Source organism: Haliaeetus albicilla, chromosome 17, assembly GCF_947461875.1.
Source record: "Haliaeetus albicilla chromosome 17, bHalAlb1.1, whole genome shotgun sequence".
In the NCBI taxonomy this organism is placed as follows: Eukaryota; Metazoa; Chordata; class Aves; order Accipitriformes; family Accipitridae; genus Haliaeetus; species Haliaeetus albicilla.
In genome coordinates, this window is record NC_091499.1 from 29,562,816 (window position 1) to 29,580,000 (window position 17,185).

Genomic DNA, 17,185 nt, shown 5'->3' on the forward strand with positions numbered 1-17,185 from the left:
CATCTTTAAAAGGAAGGGCTGGACGCTTGAAGCTTAGGCAGGTTAAGTCGCTCATTTTGAAGCCTAAAGTTGTATGAGTTTGGCTATTAATTTCAAAAAGACTTTAGCTTTCTTTTCTTAAACAAAAGAAAATAAAACCTCCTGCATAGTGGGAGGCAGTATGGAAAGTTATGAAACTAGCACAGATAAAGAACTTTTGTTAACAATTCCTTTCTGGTAATGTGGTATTAGAAGTGAATATTGAAGAGACAGTTCAACCTTTTCATAAACTGTATTGTTACCCCCACTCCTGATACTTTTTCTTCAGAGGTGAAAAAAATCCTTCCTGCCTACAACCTCCAAAATGTTTATATCAGCACATTGTTTGTTTGTTTTTAAATCAAATCTATAACTAGCAAGTAATCAAAAGAACTACTTAGCCAGCAGTTAGTGGTACTGTTCTTTTTCTTTTTTCTTTGTGAATCGATTATTGAGTAGTTATAAAAAATACATCTTATGCAGCATTCTTCATCAAAGCATTAATAGATATCTGGGCACATGGGGATAAAACATACCAACAGTTAGCAATTTGGAGTCAGGGGCATTGGAGCTAATACTTTCTCTGCCTCTCTCTCCAGCTCTCCTCCCCAAACCTGTATATAAAATCAGATTGAATCAGATGACTGTCATATTTCCAAATAAAATAGAGAAAAGAGTGACAGAAAACAGAGTTGGTAACATACTATTTGATTTATCCTTGTTCTGGATCCACAAAGGCAACATTTCAGGTGACAACATACTTTATTTTGCTATGTGCATATAGTCTACTTAAAGAACCTCCTTCATGTTTTGATAAAAATTTTCAGCAGCCAAAAATGACAAACACATTGAGGAAAAGTCAAGATTAAATTGTGTCAAGATATCAGTATCCAATCTTTACGCTAAAACTGAAGCTAATGGAAATTAAAGGTAGAAACTTCAGTAGAGGTAGAATTTCTTTACTGAGATAACTTGTAAAATGACTGGTAACTTCCAAAGTGTGATACTGATTACAGTGTAAACTGTGACCATATTTTACAGATGACTTCTGGAGATAATTATATATACACACAGACAAATATACACACAGACTCTTTCTTTAAGTAGCCGTACCATGGAGAAGTAGAATGCACAGTTATTATCTTGTCTGGGTGTGCAGGCGAGAAAATGGGATCGCTCTGATGGGGGGGGGGGGGGGGGTGGGGGGTGTCTATAGGCAGATCCCTAGGCAAGTATTGACAAGTTTTTCGGTGTTTTTGGTAGGTGCTTTGGAAGAACATCATCCTTTGTAATGTGACTAGTAGCAGGCACTGTTAAATAAGCTTAAACTTGATTACTTTTTCCTGTAGGTGGACACAGCTTTAGTGCATCTAATAGGAATAGCTTATATTTACCTGGTCTCTCTAAGCTATGCTTACATAAGCAAATAAAAATATTACACGTCAAAATACATAATTGTGGATTCGTGTTGTGACTATATGTCAGTATGGAAATACTGCAAAATGCTACTTTTTAAAACTATATCTTAAATTAATTTTGATGTATTTTTTTGTTTTTAATAGAGCCTTTTCCAAATTTATTATACACTATTTTGAGAAACTCAGAGTAAACTATTTTTTCTCAACAAGGCTTTTCTAAAAAGTGCTGGTCTTGTTCTAGAGGGAGCTGGCTAGTGAGTGCATATTTGCTACATAAAATCCTTGCCTTTTCATAAAATCCATAACCTTATTTGTCTTTCCCCACTACTGTTTTAAGGTTTATTTTTTTACAATTTCTTGCAACAACATGTTGGCAGCAAGATGCCTTTTTCCCACAAGCGGTTTTACAGTACAGCAAACCAAGGAAGTACTTCATGTTGGTGTTATCGTACCGCAGATTTGAAAAACAACACTGTCTGAGGAAACACCAAACAGCAGCTCTAGCTTAGAAAGCTTTGAACAGCAGTAGAAATTTAAGTAAACAAGGATGTCAATGCAAATCAAGGACTATGTACTTCTTATCTGCAGATTCACTGTTTGGATTAATATGAGCGTTACCAAATAATTTGGGGCATAGTTTTTGAAGGTGGCCTGCAAATCAGTTCTCATCCTCTGCAGGGAGGAGACTCCTTGTCCTTGCTTGTACGTGAAGCGATAAAGCTGTGCACCAGGTTTTCTTCGGAAAGAGTGGAGGAGAAATGGCCACTCTCGCCCTCAGATCTCTTGGAAGTGATTTCCCTGGAAGATTTTTGTGAGAGGGCACGTAACATGCAGAGGGGCTGTAAAGGGAGGGTCTGAAATAGCCGCTGTGCTACTTCAGTTGTTTCCTTAAGACTCTAAGCTCTGCGTGCTTTGCCGTCGGTGCGTAATTGTCTCCCCTCTTGTTCTGGGAGCCGTTCGTGGGTTTCCAAATGACTCGACCTTTCCCCGTAGGGTGAGGGTCCGTCTCTGGCTTTGAGCAGGCTCTGGGTGCGGGATGAAGCCAGTAACGCTGACCGAAAAGCTCGGAGGCAGAAAGCGAGCTTGCAGTCGTGCTCCCACCTCGCCTCCGAACCCCGCACGGCCGCAGCAAACCACAGGGAGCCGCGTTCCCAGCCCCGCGCGTTCCCAGCCCCGCGCGTTCCCGCCGAGGGAGCAGGAGCGCTCGCGTGGCATCTGACCCGTCAGCCATCGCTTTCCCGAGCTATGGCTTTGTCATCCGTCTCTGTCAGTGGATTATCCCGCGGGGAGGGGAGGCATGCCCGTGTGAACCAGAGCTGAAGTTGATTTGGTGGGATGTCACGTCTTAGGACCCGACCGAATCATGCGGAGCTCATCTGGTGTTGTCAGTCTGCGTGCATATGGCAGGGAGTCCAAGCCCCACACCGAAGGTTGTTTGGAGTTTTTTTTTATTATTTGATTTTTTTAATGAAGTCTCTCCTCACCAAAAGAGGCAATGTTTTTTGCAACCAAAAATATAGGGAGGGACAACCAGGTGTTTCAAATTTGCAGCTTTTGAAGACAGTTATATATGTGCAGATAAGTATTCGCTAAAAGTTTTTTAATACTTTACTTTTTGAAGAAGCAAAGATAAAGTACATGTAGTTGCAGTGTGTCCGTAAGCAAATACATCCTCTATCAACTTCTTTGTGTTTTAAGAGGACGTATGTCTGGAGGATTTAGAGCAGAAACAAGTAGATTCAGAAGTGATTCAGGAGTGGTGCCTGGCTAACTGGAGCTGGGATGCTTCTAGGAAAGCGTGGGTAGAAGGATGGCAGGCAGTGTCCAAGAGGTGCGTATTTGAAAGGTATTGATGGTAGAATGTATAAAGCTATTGCCAGCAGCAGCTTGAAGTTCTTACTACCAAAGAAAATGAATTTATTTTTGAAATACGAGGTAGTCTTGGTTTGCATTTAGGGTTTTTATAGGCTCCAGGCTTGTACAGATTTTCAGTTAGGTTGGATGGTAACTTAATAGATTGGGTTGGTAAATTGGAGAAGAGAAAGGAGAATTCAAAAGTCTTGATTCAAAAAGAAAAGAAAACAACCAGGTAATTCTCATTAGTGTCTTAAGATCTAATTCCCTCATTTACATTGTGAAGATGGAGATATGTCACTGAATCAGCAGATAAGGAAAGGTACCTCTAAAATTGCAAAATTCTTTATAGTTGCTGTCTGAATTTCAGTCCCCTGAAAAACTAATTGGAATTGAATTTTAAAGTTAATTTGTTGAAATACATTAAGTCACTATTGAAATTCCTTAATTTCAGTTCAAGTTAATCTCTTAGGATTTAAATTAAGTAAACTATGGCTCCGTGAGTAGGGTCAACATTTTTTCATATAAAACCTGAAAAGTAAAAGCAAAAGTCAAACTGACGATATCCCTTTTAGAAGAAAATAGTGTATAACTTCAGAAGTTATGTTTAACTCGCTAAAATATTGGGTAGACTTTTCTTTCCACTTTGTTTGCGGTCAGTGCTTAAATGTGAAAGTTTTGAAGTCAAGTGGCTTATAAAGCTCATCAGCAATGGTATTTTTTCAGGTGCTTCTGGAAAGCATGGGAACCTGGGATGCAGCAGGTTGGTGATCCCTCGGGGTGGAGGGAGATAATTGCTTGGTCAGTCTGTTTGCATCCCTTCTACGGGATGAATGCAAGTAGAATACTTGCCCGCTAGAATGTAATGTTTTATGGCCCAATCCTTTCTTTTGTGAATGTCTTTTGCCCTCTTATGTGTAAAAGAAGCATTTGAAAGTGTAGAAATAGGAATTCTGAGATCACTACGGTTGGCACTGGGAAGTTGGCAGGTGTACCTGGAACTACTGTTAACTACATCTACCCTGGAATCTTCTACCTGAAGTAGTGCTGGTGGAAAATGTCCCTTTGTTATGTGTTTAAAGTGCTAGTTTCAGTAGCTGTTTGGGTGAGCGAGGTTTCTCAGGTCCCAGATGAACCCTGATCAGCACCAGAGAACAAACCCCCTCGACCCTCCCAAAAATGTCGGATGCCCCAGGAGTCACAAGCCGCTCTCGAGGTGAGAGGCTGCAGTTGTAGCTGAGATTTCGGCGTCTCTGCACTTGCAGGGCCACTGAGCGGGGATGCCTTGTCTTTACCTGTACCTCCCTGCAAGATAAATACATGTAGATATGGGTAAGAATTTCAGGAGGCATTTGTTCATCCACTGGAAGGTTCAACAAATAAAATTCCAGTTGGAAGTCAGGGGAAAAAAATATTCCCAGGGACGGTGGTGAAGCATGGGACAGGTTGCTCAAAGAGACTGTGACGTACCCGTACTTGGAAATTTTTAAAATCTAGTTGGATGAGGCCTGGAGCAATCTCATGTGAGTTTGAAGTTAGCCCAGCTTGGAGCTAGGGGTTGAAATAGATGAACTTCGAGGGTCACTTCCAACCTCAATTATTAGGTAATTTTATCTGCCATTCCACTGTGGAGCACGGTCTCGGGACAGGGGAGTCTTTAGCAATTTTGTGAGCTAGGAAAAGTGTGTGTTTACCACCCCATTTAGCTGTATTTTCAGTTGGCAAGATTTAGCAGTAGCTGTGTAATCACAGTTGATTTAGTGAAATACTCAGCCCCAGGACTACCCTCTCTCCTAAGACGCTCGCAACTATTAACTAAAACTGAAGCCTTACCAAATCGGTGCAAATAGGTAAATCTACCAGTTTTGCAGGAGAGTAGGTGGAGATACAGGAATGGAGCTATTTATGCAGGCAATCAGCATAAAGATGGATGTAGAACCTAGGCAGCCCAGCTTCACGCTGTACTGCGGGCATTGTGACAGCTTGGTGTAATTCTTTTATACGATTTGTGGAATCTTTTTTTTTTTTTTTTTTTACAAAAAAAAGTCCATACTTTTCAAATCATTCACTCTAACAGCAGAGCCTTTCTGGTGTTTATTGTAAAATGCCAAATCAATTCGTGATGATAATGGGAAAGGGAGTTGGGCCACAGGTGGCATAAGCAGGAAACCCATCTGTGGAAGGGTCAAACAGAGTTCTTAACTATATTTACTGTACTGCTTTTATTTTAAATAAAGTTTGGTGCTAATGTGTCTGCTTCAGTAATAAAAACAAATTTTCAGTGAGGGTAGGGATTGCTCGTTCTCATCTGGTACAGAGAGTGTTTAAACAAAGAAGGAGGATTATATGGAAAATTATGTATGGAGATCTGGAAACAACTATAACTCATATTTGATGCTCTGAACCATGCCTTAGAAAACCATTATTGCCTTAGGACAGCTGCAGTATTAATTAAGGCAAATGCCTAGTTAAGCAGGGCGTTGCTTGCAGTGTCTTTTCATTTGATGCACGGACTGCACTGGGTGGTTAGTGCCTATTTTCCTGTGCCTACGGAGGGGGGAAAAAATAATCTTTTTTTTTCTTCCATTCATACAGATCCACATCCAGAGAACAGAAGGGTGTGACCACATGACCTGTTCACAGTGTAACACTAATTTCTGTTACCGCTGCGGGGAGAGATACCGCCAGCTCCGCTTCTTCGGAGATCACACATCAAACCTCAGTATCTTTGGATGCAAATACCGCTACCTCCCCGAGAGACCACATTTAAGGAGATTAGTGCGAGGCTCTGTCTGTGGTGAGTGGATAAATGTTCTTTGTGAAGAGCTGCACAATGAGGTGATTTGGGTGGAGGGCATCAATAACAGTTAAATAAAAACTAGGGGTTTAAAGTATTGGATGGGCAGCCTGTTGTTTAGTTATGTAGAAGGTGGTTTATTAAATATATTTAAATATAAAGCATTTGTGCTCCCTTTTTCAATGCACTGTGCATGAATAAGTATTGTGTCCTCTTCTGATAGCTTCTGTTGCCTAACCTTTTTTAATAATATGTAAGCATACTGGAAAAATACTGCCAATATGCATGTTACTGGCTGTGATTGTTATTCTAAAAGCATATAGAAGTGGATCAGAGCAGGAAGCTTTTTTAAATGAACCTCTGTGTCAAGGATCCATTTGAACAAAGTGTTTGGATTTGAACCTGATCTGGGTTTGAAAAACCAAATCACTCAGGTTTGCCCATTTAAATAGGAGGACACTTATCTTTTAACTGTTAGCTTTGGTTCAGGTAAAATCCAGCTTAAAACAAAATACAACTATATACGTTAATTTCTCTCACAGGAATATGATGCCAAAAGCTTGACTTTTTTTGTTTAAAAAAAACAAAAAAGGCACTTCTAATTTGCTATTGACCCAGATGTATACCTGTCTCAACCTATAGAAGCACAAAAAAAATAGGTAACAAAGTAGATTATTACCTTATGTGGTATCTTACATATACATTAAGTTCAGTCACTATAGTGAGTTTACAGCATGAGTATTAACTGTTGAAAACTGGGGGCCTACTAAGGAAAATATGACTTTTGTACTTTGAATTAAGGCATAGAAATTGAAGATGACTTGGAATTCACCTAGGATGAGGAAATGCTTTGAGCTTAATCAATTGGTGATGTTGAATATAGAGGTAAAAGGTAAGAGAGTGAATGTGTGGAAATAGAAGTCAGCAGACCTGCGGTGAAAACAATACTCCTGAGCCAAACATGTTCCAGTAAGAAAACTAGGTGATTTCCATTTTAGAATAACAGAAGAGTTGGCACACAAACTAAAAAAGAATGCCGATCTTGCTGCTCTGCAAAGTTGTGGGAGACTCACAAACCTGGAATGCTTGTTTAACAAATGACGGTAAGTCATCCAGGACCATTACTTTGACCTCAGGAACTTGCAAGGCTTTAGAACAAGCTTTGAGAGAGGTGAACTAAAGATACAGAAATAAATAGTAAAGTGGATGAAAATTCAGAATGATTAGATGTGCCTACTCCTGATACATTTTGTAGAGATAAATTCCAGCACGTGAGAAGATTAAAGACAATGCTGGCACTAAAGCACATGAGTATTAACTGTTCATGAATAAATTTAGGCTTAAAATCCAAGAACCATTTCAAAGCGCTTAGTAGGGTTTCAGAAGAGCTTTTAGTAAAAGCCACAATGGCAAACAATGTAAGCTGTTTTAAAATGCATCTTGGTACATTTGATGGAATTAGCATCTATGATAGCAAGGGACTGTGCTCAGAGACTTTACCAAGTTTGTGCTGCTCACATGCAGAATCATGGGTAACCTTATTCCAACATTAAGCCTTCTATGTACAACGGAGATACAAATATAAAATAGGTCAGTTTTATCATGACATAGATCTGCAAAAAAATAACATTATTATTATTATTATTGTCTTCTTTTTTTTTTGTAATGGTTTCCATGTGAGGTATCTAAATATGCAGTTGGCATGTTTTAATGCCACACACAAAGTCCAAAATACAGGTGCATGTACTGCATGTGTGTAACTACTATTAAAATTATTTTCTATTTTCCCTGTTTGTTGTTTTAGGAAACAATAATACAGAACCTTTTCCTTTTAAAAAGAAACAGCTTCTACTAGTAAGAAAGAAAATTAGTTTATTTGCAAACAGCGACTTGGAGGCAGTAAAGAAATTTGGAAGAGCCTATATGAGTTAAATTTCAGTGGTGAAGATGTGTATGTTCATAGTTATAAATAACATGCATAGAGAAGGTATAAGACATTTTACTTTCATTTCCTGTTTGCTAGTGTACTTGTGGTTTGCCTTAATTAGTGAACCAAGAAAGATTAGCAAAGCTCAAAGCCTCAGCTTAAATTTCTCATAGGGTTTTCTGTTAAAAACTTCTCTCCAGGACTATCTCTGTCACACGGTGCTATTTCTCACAGGACTGGTCATCATTTGAATAGAGGCAGAGCTAGCTGAACCTGCCAGCACATGTAGTAATTGCCCTCATTTTTACAATAGCTTGTTAACACGCAAGTTGACAATGATTCAAAGAATTCTGCGTTGGTACTCATGACCTGAAATCCCTGTCGTCTCCAGAGCTCTAAATTTTAATATTGATCCTGATATGCTTTACGAATAACTACCAAAACACTCCAGAGCCCTAACAGAACTCACACGTGAAAATAAAAAAAATAAAAGTTTCAACAATTTACATCAGATTAGAATTCAGGAATTCAGCTCGCTCTTCCTGCATTGGATTAGATTTTGGCTGTGATGGGCATATGTGAGCCAGTCTAGGATTTTTGTACTTTTTTCACACAAGTGCATGTGTGGATGTGCACACGTTTTTTTTAAGAAGGCATTATATTGTTGTAAGATTATGTCTCCTTACATTTTTCTTTTGAGACAGTATAATCTCTAACTGTGATGCAGTGTCAGTTCAGTTTGTGGATTCTGCCATCTTGAATGGTGGAAATTTGGCATGATCAGCTGTCTTTGTAAAACTTCAGCAGAATTGATCTCTGCCTGTTAATTGGGCAAGTGTAAAGGTCTGTCTGGTGACTTGTCCCCAACAGCAGTCAATTAAAAATAAGATCTCACTGCCTATTTCCAGTAATCATTGCTGTAGACATTTCCTAGTTAAGGTTTGTATCTGAACCTTTGCTTAATAACTCTCAATAGACGTATCCTTAAGTTTTGGCTTCCACAACATCTCTGGTAGGGGCTGTAGGATTTCACTATGTGTTATGTGGAGAAATATTTCTCTGCCTTTTTTTTTTTTTTTTTTAATTGATTGATTCCTGATAATTTCCTTGGTTACTTCTGTTATCATGGAATCGAGTAAATAATAATAGCTTGCTTACCTTCTCATATTTTTCTTTTATAGTCTATCAGATTCTTCTTTGCCATGATTTTTTTTTTTCCTTTTTTAAGCTTCCTTGTCTTAATCATTTAAGATCAAGTTGAAAACCAAGAAATGTTTCATTCCAGTTAGGGATCACACCTCGGCTCAGAGATGTCCCAGTAGCTAGAACTGTAAATGTAAATACGTTAAGGCTTTACCAGGCAAGAGGGGAGCATTATCATCAGTAGGTGTTACTGTACAAGCCTGGCTTTTGGCTCCATTCTGAGAGTCAGCAGAAGATGTTAAAAAGAGGAGATGGTAGCAGAGAGATAGGACATTAAAATTTAGAGACTATGCTTTTAGGAACATGTAGGAAGAAATAAAGGTTGGATTTCCTGTAGTAAAATGTCTTTGCTAGTTATCTAAGTAGTGGAAATTGAGAGGACATTATCTCCTCAGTGGGTGTTGCTAGATACATTTTCTTCTGTGACTTTTTTTTACTTTCGTGCTCTGGGGAAGAAATACTTTTTTAAGTAAGTGCGATGATTTTGTAGCCTTGTGCAGTGAAGGTTTTTTGGCTTGTTTCTACCAAATCTGGGTGGGTGGGGTGTGTAGAAAGGAAAGAACACTTCATGGCAGGCTGGCATGCTACCATGGTTTCTGTTGAGAAGCAAGTGTTTGTGCCTACAGTCACAAACTGTTCTGTAATAAAAATAAGGGAAAAGCATTTATGGCAGCATAAATTTAAACATAATTTTCTTCGTAAACCAGTGGTTTTGTAAAGGTAATAGAAATCTCAGGGAGAAGAAAACCTGGGAGCAGAATTGGTCTCTGAATTTGACATTTCTCTCCCTTCTTTAGCCAGCGGATTTTTTAGAGAAACTTTGTCCTGTGACCAGTATAGTAAGGTGAAATTGCTTTTAACCTTCAGTCCCAGCAGACTTAGAGATTTCATTCTCATAGTAATTATTTGGCTAAGTTGTTGAAGGCAGAAAGTTTGGTTATAACTGGAGTTAGCGGTGAATTGCACAGCAAGGAAGAACATGTTCAGCTATCTTACGTGTACTTAAGATGCCACTTAAGTACCACCTGAATTCAGCTGGATGAATTATATTCAAAATCAGTTGCTAGGTACTTCATGGGTATGTAACAGGACACAACACATGATGATGCCGTTAAAGCAAATAAAGTGTTTTGGCTGGTACACAGCATTTCAGATAGGTAAATCTGAAAGCAGCATGTTTTCAGATCTGACTGACATGTTCTCCTGCCCCAGGACAGAGTGCACAATTCACTTTATGTATGCATGGCTTTGAGCACTGCAGAAGGAAGCTTGTATTTCTAGGATCCAACCTTCATTAGCAACTTTATAATTTAAGGCAGCCTGATTTGTAAGAAGTCGCCTGTATATACTTGATGGGATGCATCTTCTAAAACAGATGCAGACTTCTATTAGAATTTAAATCTACAGAGATGTGACTGTTGTGATCTCTAAGTAGATGCTTTTAGTGGCTCTGTTACTTAAAAATATTGTCGTGGTTTAACCCCAGCAGTAACTAAGCACCACGCAGCCGCTCACTCACTTTTCCCTCACCCAGTGGGATGGGGGAAGGAATCGAAAGGAAAAAGGTAAAATGCATGGGTTGAGATAAGAACAGTTTAATAAAACAGAAAGGAAGAAACTAATAATGATAATAATAACAATAATAAAATGACAATAATAATAAAAGAATTGGAATATACAAGACAAGTGATGCACAATGCAATTGCTCGCCACTTGCTGACCGATGCCCAGTTAGTTCCCGAGCAGTGATCCCCCAGGCCAGCTCCCCCCAGTTTATATACTGGGCATGACGTCCCATGGTATGGAATACCCCGTTGGCCAGTTTGGGTCAGGTGCCCTGGCTGTGTCCTGTGCCAACTTCTTGTGCCCCTCCAGCCTTCTTGCTGGCTGGGCATGAGAAGCTGAAAATCCTTGACTACTTAGCAACAACTGAAAACATCAGTGTGTTATCAACATTCTTCTCATCCTGAACTCAAAATGTTGTACTAGCTGCTAGAAAGAAAATGAACTCTATCCCAGCTGAAACCAGGACACATACAATGATATTTAGACTCGGAAGGCAAAACTTTCTTTTATGTTAGTGATTAAATTTGTTTTCTATAACTAATATATTAATTTTTTACATGGCAAAGAATTCTCTAAGGATTTATAGGGTTATATATATATTACCCTAAAACCTGCAACCAAACCCAAAGTTATGCAAGAGAAAAATATTCCCTCATGTTTCCCTAAACGTTTCCTCATTTTGCCGAAAGATATTGTTCTCTATATCACAAGTAATGCAACCCCTCTGAGACATCTGCAAATACAGTTATTACATTACCACAGATGTCTAAATCTTCATGCTGAGTAACCCAGTAGAGAAATTGTTTACCATCAATTTGAGTAGAATTGTAAAAATGTTCCCTTTGAGGCTTGTTCTATTTACAACCATTTCTTTTTAAGTTATCCTTAAAAACTAGCTTTGAATATTACCAGGCTGGCTATCATAACCTACTGCTGAGTTCACCACATGGACTAATGACCCAAGATTTTATTCAGCTCTGAGGCGAGTTTTACATTTGCTCTCTGCTAGCAGTCTCGGAGCTGACGGACATAGGGCAGTGGATCTTTGGAAGTTTAGTGCCTGCAGTAAACGTCCTCAGTCTCAGCAGCATTTCTTGGTGTGTCACAATTCTATGGTTAAGAGCCTCATAATCCTTCACACTATGACAAAACGATGTGTATAGGACTGGAATTGGATATAAAGTAATGTTCAATTCAGATGTATAAAATGGGGCATTTTATACTTGTTGCAGTCAATGCTGATAAAAATGGGGTAAAAGGTATATATCTGCTGCTTTGCAGTGATTGCTGATTTGTGCTCTTACTGATGGTAACTTGTGCAAGTCTTGCTCACCTCATGTTAACTTGTTCCTTAATTTTAGTTCACAAAAGTAAAGAAAGATAAAGAATTTAAATGTGGTAGATATATATGGAGAAAAGGTTTTCTGTTTTGTTTTTAAAGTTTAACCTTTAGAAAGAATGCATTGATAACCAGAAGAAGATACTGTCCCATGACAATGAAAGGTCATTTTATCCTATAAGTTCTTGGAACTACACAATACTCATAACTTCATATTCACAGGCAGAAAAAAAAAAGACACTCATGCTTTATTTCAGCTCTGAGTTAGTTTGTCAAATGTAAGTAAACAAGTTCTTAAACTGAATTAGCTTAGGAACCATTCTTTGTGTCTGCAAAGAAATTACTCTAGTCAGAAGCTAGCTTAGCCTTTTCTGCAGACTCTGTTTCTGTGTACTTAGTCCCAGTTCAGTGGTTTAAGTTTTTAATAATTTTAGTACCAAATGTCATAATTTTCTAACACTCTAATTACACGGTTATTAATAAAGAGAGTTCATACCTTAAAACAATCTTATAAGCTTTGCTTTGAAATTGTTAAAGGCTCTGGTAATATTTTTAAATGTTTTTAATCGTTCATTTTTTTGAGTTTTCTTGAGGTTTCCCATCACTCCACATTCCTTCTCCTGTCTACACTTGAGTAATTTATTTCACAACTTCTGTGTGTGTAGAATGCAGCACAGTGGAGTCCCAAGAAGGTCTACCATTAGGATGCCTAGCAACTAGAGTAATAACAATAATATTTGCCAATTTTTTTCTTCTAGGAATTAATGTTTTGCACCCACAACACTCCTATGAAATTTAAAAGCTATCAAAACAGAGCATGAAAAGGACCAATTCATCTAACTGGTGTAAAGATTTCCAAAATATCTCATTTTTCCTTCAGACTGCCCAAATTAGTGGCTCAGGTTATGGAGAGGCTTACATCATTATTGCATGAAGTAATCCATTTACTGAAATCAGATCCAAGTGACTTGAGAGGGAAGGGCAGGGAAGAGGGAGGTAACAAACTCACTTTTCCTCCCTTTCTAGAGGTGATCTTTCAAACACATGCTTAACTTAGAGAATTGCTTAATTTCAAATCCCTGGTCAGACTGCTGCTGTATCGGTAAAAATGCCTGCCCTGCTGTGTTTTCAAACAGCTGGGACAAGTGACATCTTTGGTCCAACCACTCAGCCAGCACAGCTGGGGAGATTCTGCCGTTCAGTCGAAAGCATGCAATGCAAGAAAGATAATTTGGTTTCAAAGTTTGGTTTCAGCTTAGGTGTTTCAGAAGGAACCCTGCCTTCCCTCTGTGCGTTTCTACAGCTCATGAACTCAACAGAAAAAAAGAATATGAGCATGTTTGTTTGTTCTTACGCTCTAGCCGGTGTGCCGCACGACCTTGCTGCCTTACTCATCTAAGAGCAGCAACATATCCTTTTCAATGTTTATCCCAAATAGAGTTGGCTGTGGTTTGATTTAGACCTAAATCACAACTGTACACGAGGACTTCACCGTAGCCTTTTAAAGCAAGCGGCAGCATATTTAGAGGTGATGGTCTCATCGCCTTGAGCTAACCTAAACTCTCAAAGATGCTGGTTTGCTCGGCATCTTTCCAGGCTGGTCGCTGTACAGTAGGATTCTGGGGGAGCCCAATGATAGTAGCTTCATAGCTATCACGTTCCCGTCGATGCCTGAGGGATTTCGGAACGGAAACAGAAGTCAATGCAAGCTAACTGTTAATATACAAAATGAGCTGTGCTTGGAGAGTTGTGGTGGGTGAAGAGGGCAGCGAGAAATGTGTGCAGTGAGCTGGCTGAGTGCCGATAGCTCCTAGCTGGATTTATAGGATGGATTTACAAATATGAATCCTAGTAAAGCATTAAAAAAATGAACCAGCCTTTGGGAGGCCAATATCGAAATATTTATGGATGGTTGGAAAGGGAAAAATAAAGTGCCTACTTTGAACTGTATAATGAATTTTGCATTTCAGCTGGAAAACTACTCATTACACCCCTAATACTGGTTCTGGGACTGGCACTGGGAGCCATAGCTGTTGTAATAGGTAAGAGTTACGTATGTGAGTGAGTCTTGATTCTGATTTTGCAGTGACTTTCTGTATGACATCTCAGTATTTTCATCTCAAAGAGATGGACACAAAGTACGGATTTCATAGATATTGTTTTAGTATAAAGCACATGACTTTTTTTAGAAAAAAATTGCCTTTAGGATTTTTTTTTTTCTTACTTGCATTTTGTGCCTATTAGCTTTATCGGGTTTTTTTCCCCCAATTATTTGGTTTTCTGAACCAAAATCTTTAACTAGTATAGTTAAACTAGTAAAAAGGCCAGAGTCATTTAAACGTAGTCTTGGGGCCTGGCTGACTTGGACCCTCCCTTTAATCACCCCCCCAGTGGATCACAATTCTAAGATCATGGCCATGTGCATGACAAGATTTTTGGGGCACTAGGCATAGTCCCAAGAGCTCTCCAGCTTGAAGGTGCAACAACAGCAACAACAAAGCAGCAAATTGGGATGAGTCAATCTCAAAATCTGATTCAGTGCATAGGCTGCCAGATTGGATTCCATCACAAAAAACGGTACTGTGACGAGTTCGGTACAGTATCAAAGCTCTGTTAACGTGGTTGTATTAATGTGGATGTAGTTATTCTAGCAACTCTGCTCTTTGCCTGGCTTAACTGAATTCTCCCGCAGAAATGAAATAAGCCATAATGATAAATGTGTAATTTTGCTCATCTAAGTGCATATCCACTATTTATGTTGGCAGTAATACGTCAATCGAGGATAATGCTGCTTCACAACTCGTCACCAAACTACTTACTCCATTTAAAATTTGCAGCGTAGGCCCAGTCCTGAGGCGTGTTGAAATGTGGCACCTTTATTTTGATACAATAAAGCCAAAATATACCAGGATAGTTACATTAATAAGATTGTATATAACCAAAATACCATGACAGCTTTTCTAGACTACATCTGGCCAAATAAGGAATATTGCTATTAATTTCAGTATTTAGGCTAAGAATAAGTATCTTTTTCCTGTGTCAATATTCTGAGTTGGATTCACTGAAGATAGATATCTATATATGTAGATATATCTATCTTAAATATTTATTCTTTTTAGTGGCATTTTTATGCCAAAAATATAGGCAATAAAGACTTCTCAGTGCCAGTAAAGCTTATTTTGCTCAGCAATCTGGTATAATCTATGCTGGGAAAAAACCCATTCTTTCCCTATATTAAAAATTAAGAGGGTTTTGCAGTAATACAACAGCAGTAATTGCAGTAATACCCAGTATGCCACTGAAGTCCCATCCAAGGTATGGCCGGATAAGGTACGATCAAGAAGAGCAGTATAAGCAGTTCCAAAAACATTAAGTATTGATAGGAAAGTTTTGGGGTTGAGGTAATTATACCAATATTTACTGCCAACACAACTGTTAAAGTAATCTCGGTATCATAGCTGAATACCATTTTACACCATTTACAAGGCTATTGAGCAAAGCAAGGACCCTGGTGACTGCAACAGTCTTTTTTATATGTTGTTACTGTAGTGGTGTCTGAAAAGGAAATCTTTCACCATTTCTGTCAGCTGGTGGCAAGAGAAAGGGGGAGATGCTTCTCATTTGGGTTTGAAAGAGTACCTCTTAAGACAAACTATTTTTCACTTGAATAAATCTGATTTATTTATTTACTTTTCCTTTTACAGCTTCCTTTCTCTCAAAAGACTTTTAAGAATCAATAGTTCCCTTCCCAGGCAAGAATAAACATTTGGTATTACTTCACAATAGATGAGGATGTTTGTAAAAATAAATATTATTTAAAAAAAAAAAAAAAAGTAAAGCTATAACATGCTGCCTCTATTGCATGTGAAACTGGTTGAAAACCAGTTTAGTTAAATTAGCCTTTGATTTAGATCTAGGGATTGCCAAAGTGCTTTTAAAAGTTTTAAGCTTGTACCTTATACAAAACAGCACGGTTCAGGAATTAATTTGACAGAGACGGGAGTAGGGTTAGTGGGAATTAGTTGTAAAGTAAACAGAAAGTGTAGCTTAACACGTTACCGAAGAGACTGTTACAGGCTAATATTTTTTTTCTGCTTGTCCAAACACCTTGTCTAAATTCTCTTGAGACATGGAAAGCTGCATCTGAATACTCTACGTACATTGAAAGAACACGGCGCCCACACAAAGAATTGCATTTAATTGTGGTTTTCTTCTTATTTTCTTCTTTTGGCAGGTTTATTTGTGTTTCCTATCTATTGCCTTTGTAAAAAGCAGAGGAAAAGGTCACGGACAGGTATGCCCTGGTAAGGATGGACCTTACTCACCTGAACTGAGCTGGTCCTGCAAGGGCTATACGCGCTTTGTGCAACAGAGCAATACAGTGCTGGTAACAGCATCAAAGCCACCGCCCTGGAAGAAGAACAGGGGATCTCCTGCCATCTTCCCTCAGCCGAAAACACTACTGCAGACCAGAAAGCCTCTTTGCTCTGGTGCACTCTGAACAAGACGGGCCCCCTGACTGCTGCTTTTTCAATGTTTGGGGTTTTGGTTTTTTTAATTATTGTTTTGGAGGGGTTTTTTCGAGTCTGTTTCTGAACTAGACAATCGAAGTCTGTATTGTAGCCACAACTCTACTACCGATTTGGCCTGTGAAGAAAGCATTTAACTGCTAACATGTGCTCCGTTTTAACTTCAGTGTTGGCCTTTAAGGGGGAAATGCTTAGAAGTGTTTGGACTCTTACTGTATACTGAGCATACTACTTTTGGTATTAAAAACTACTTCTGTAAATAACTTCCATCACACAGCATTCTGTTCAGCATACCGAAACCCCGTCACATGCCGGAGCACGACAGCTGGTCATCTTCCGAGTCCTCCTGCTAGCGGGCGAGAGCGTAGATTGCCACCGCCAAACTGCAGTGCCTCGGAGGGAAATATCCTTGGTATTGAAGCTCCGTCATACTTGCAAATACCCTGATTGGTTTCACTTCAGTATTTAATTTATCACAGTCTATTGATATTGATTGGGGGGTGTGTGACAGATTTGTTAGAAGAGGACAGCATT

The 17,185-nt window shown here is 38.9% G+C and overlaps 1 protein-coding gene across 3 annotated transcripts in view; it reads left to right on the forward strand.

The window, feature by feature from the left end:
• RNF217 (ring finger protein 217) overlaps window positions 1–16,914 on the forward strand; it is a 60,991-nt gene extending 44,077 nt beyond the window's left edge. For 2 of the 3 annotated variants that reach the window (XM_069805168.1, XM_069805166.1), the window contains 3 exons: window positions 5,886–6,087; window positions 14,093–14,164; window positions 16,357–16,914. In XM_069805168.1, the coding sequence (XP_069661269.1) occupies window positions 5,886–6,087; window positions 14,093–14,164; window positions 16,357–16,430 (348 nt within the window). In that variant the 3' untranslated portion in view covers window positions 16,431–16,914. The remainder of the gene's footprint in view (window positions 1–5,885; window positions 6,088–14,092; window positions 14,165–16,356) is intronic. The other variant, XM_069805167.1, reaches the window with a different exon arrangement.
• Window positions 16,915–17,185: the final 271 nt, after the last annotated feature.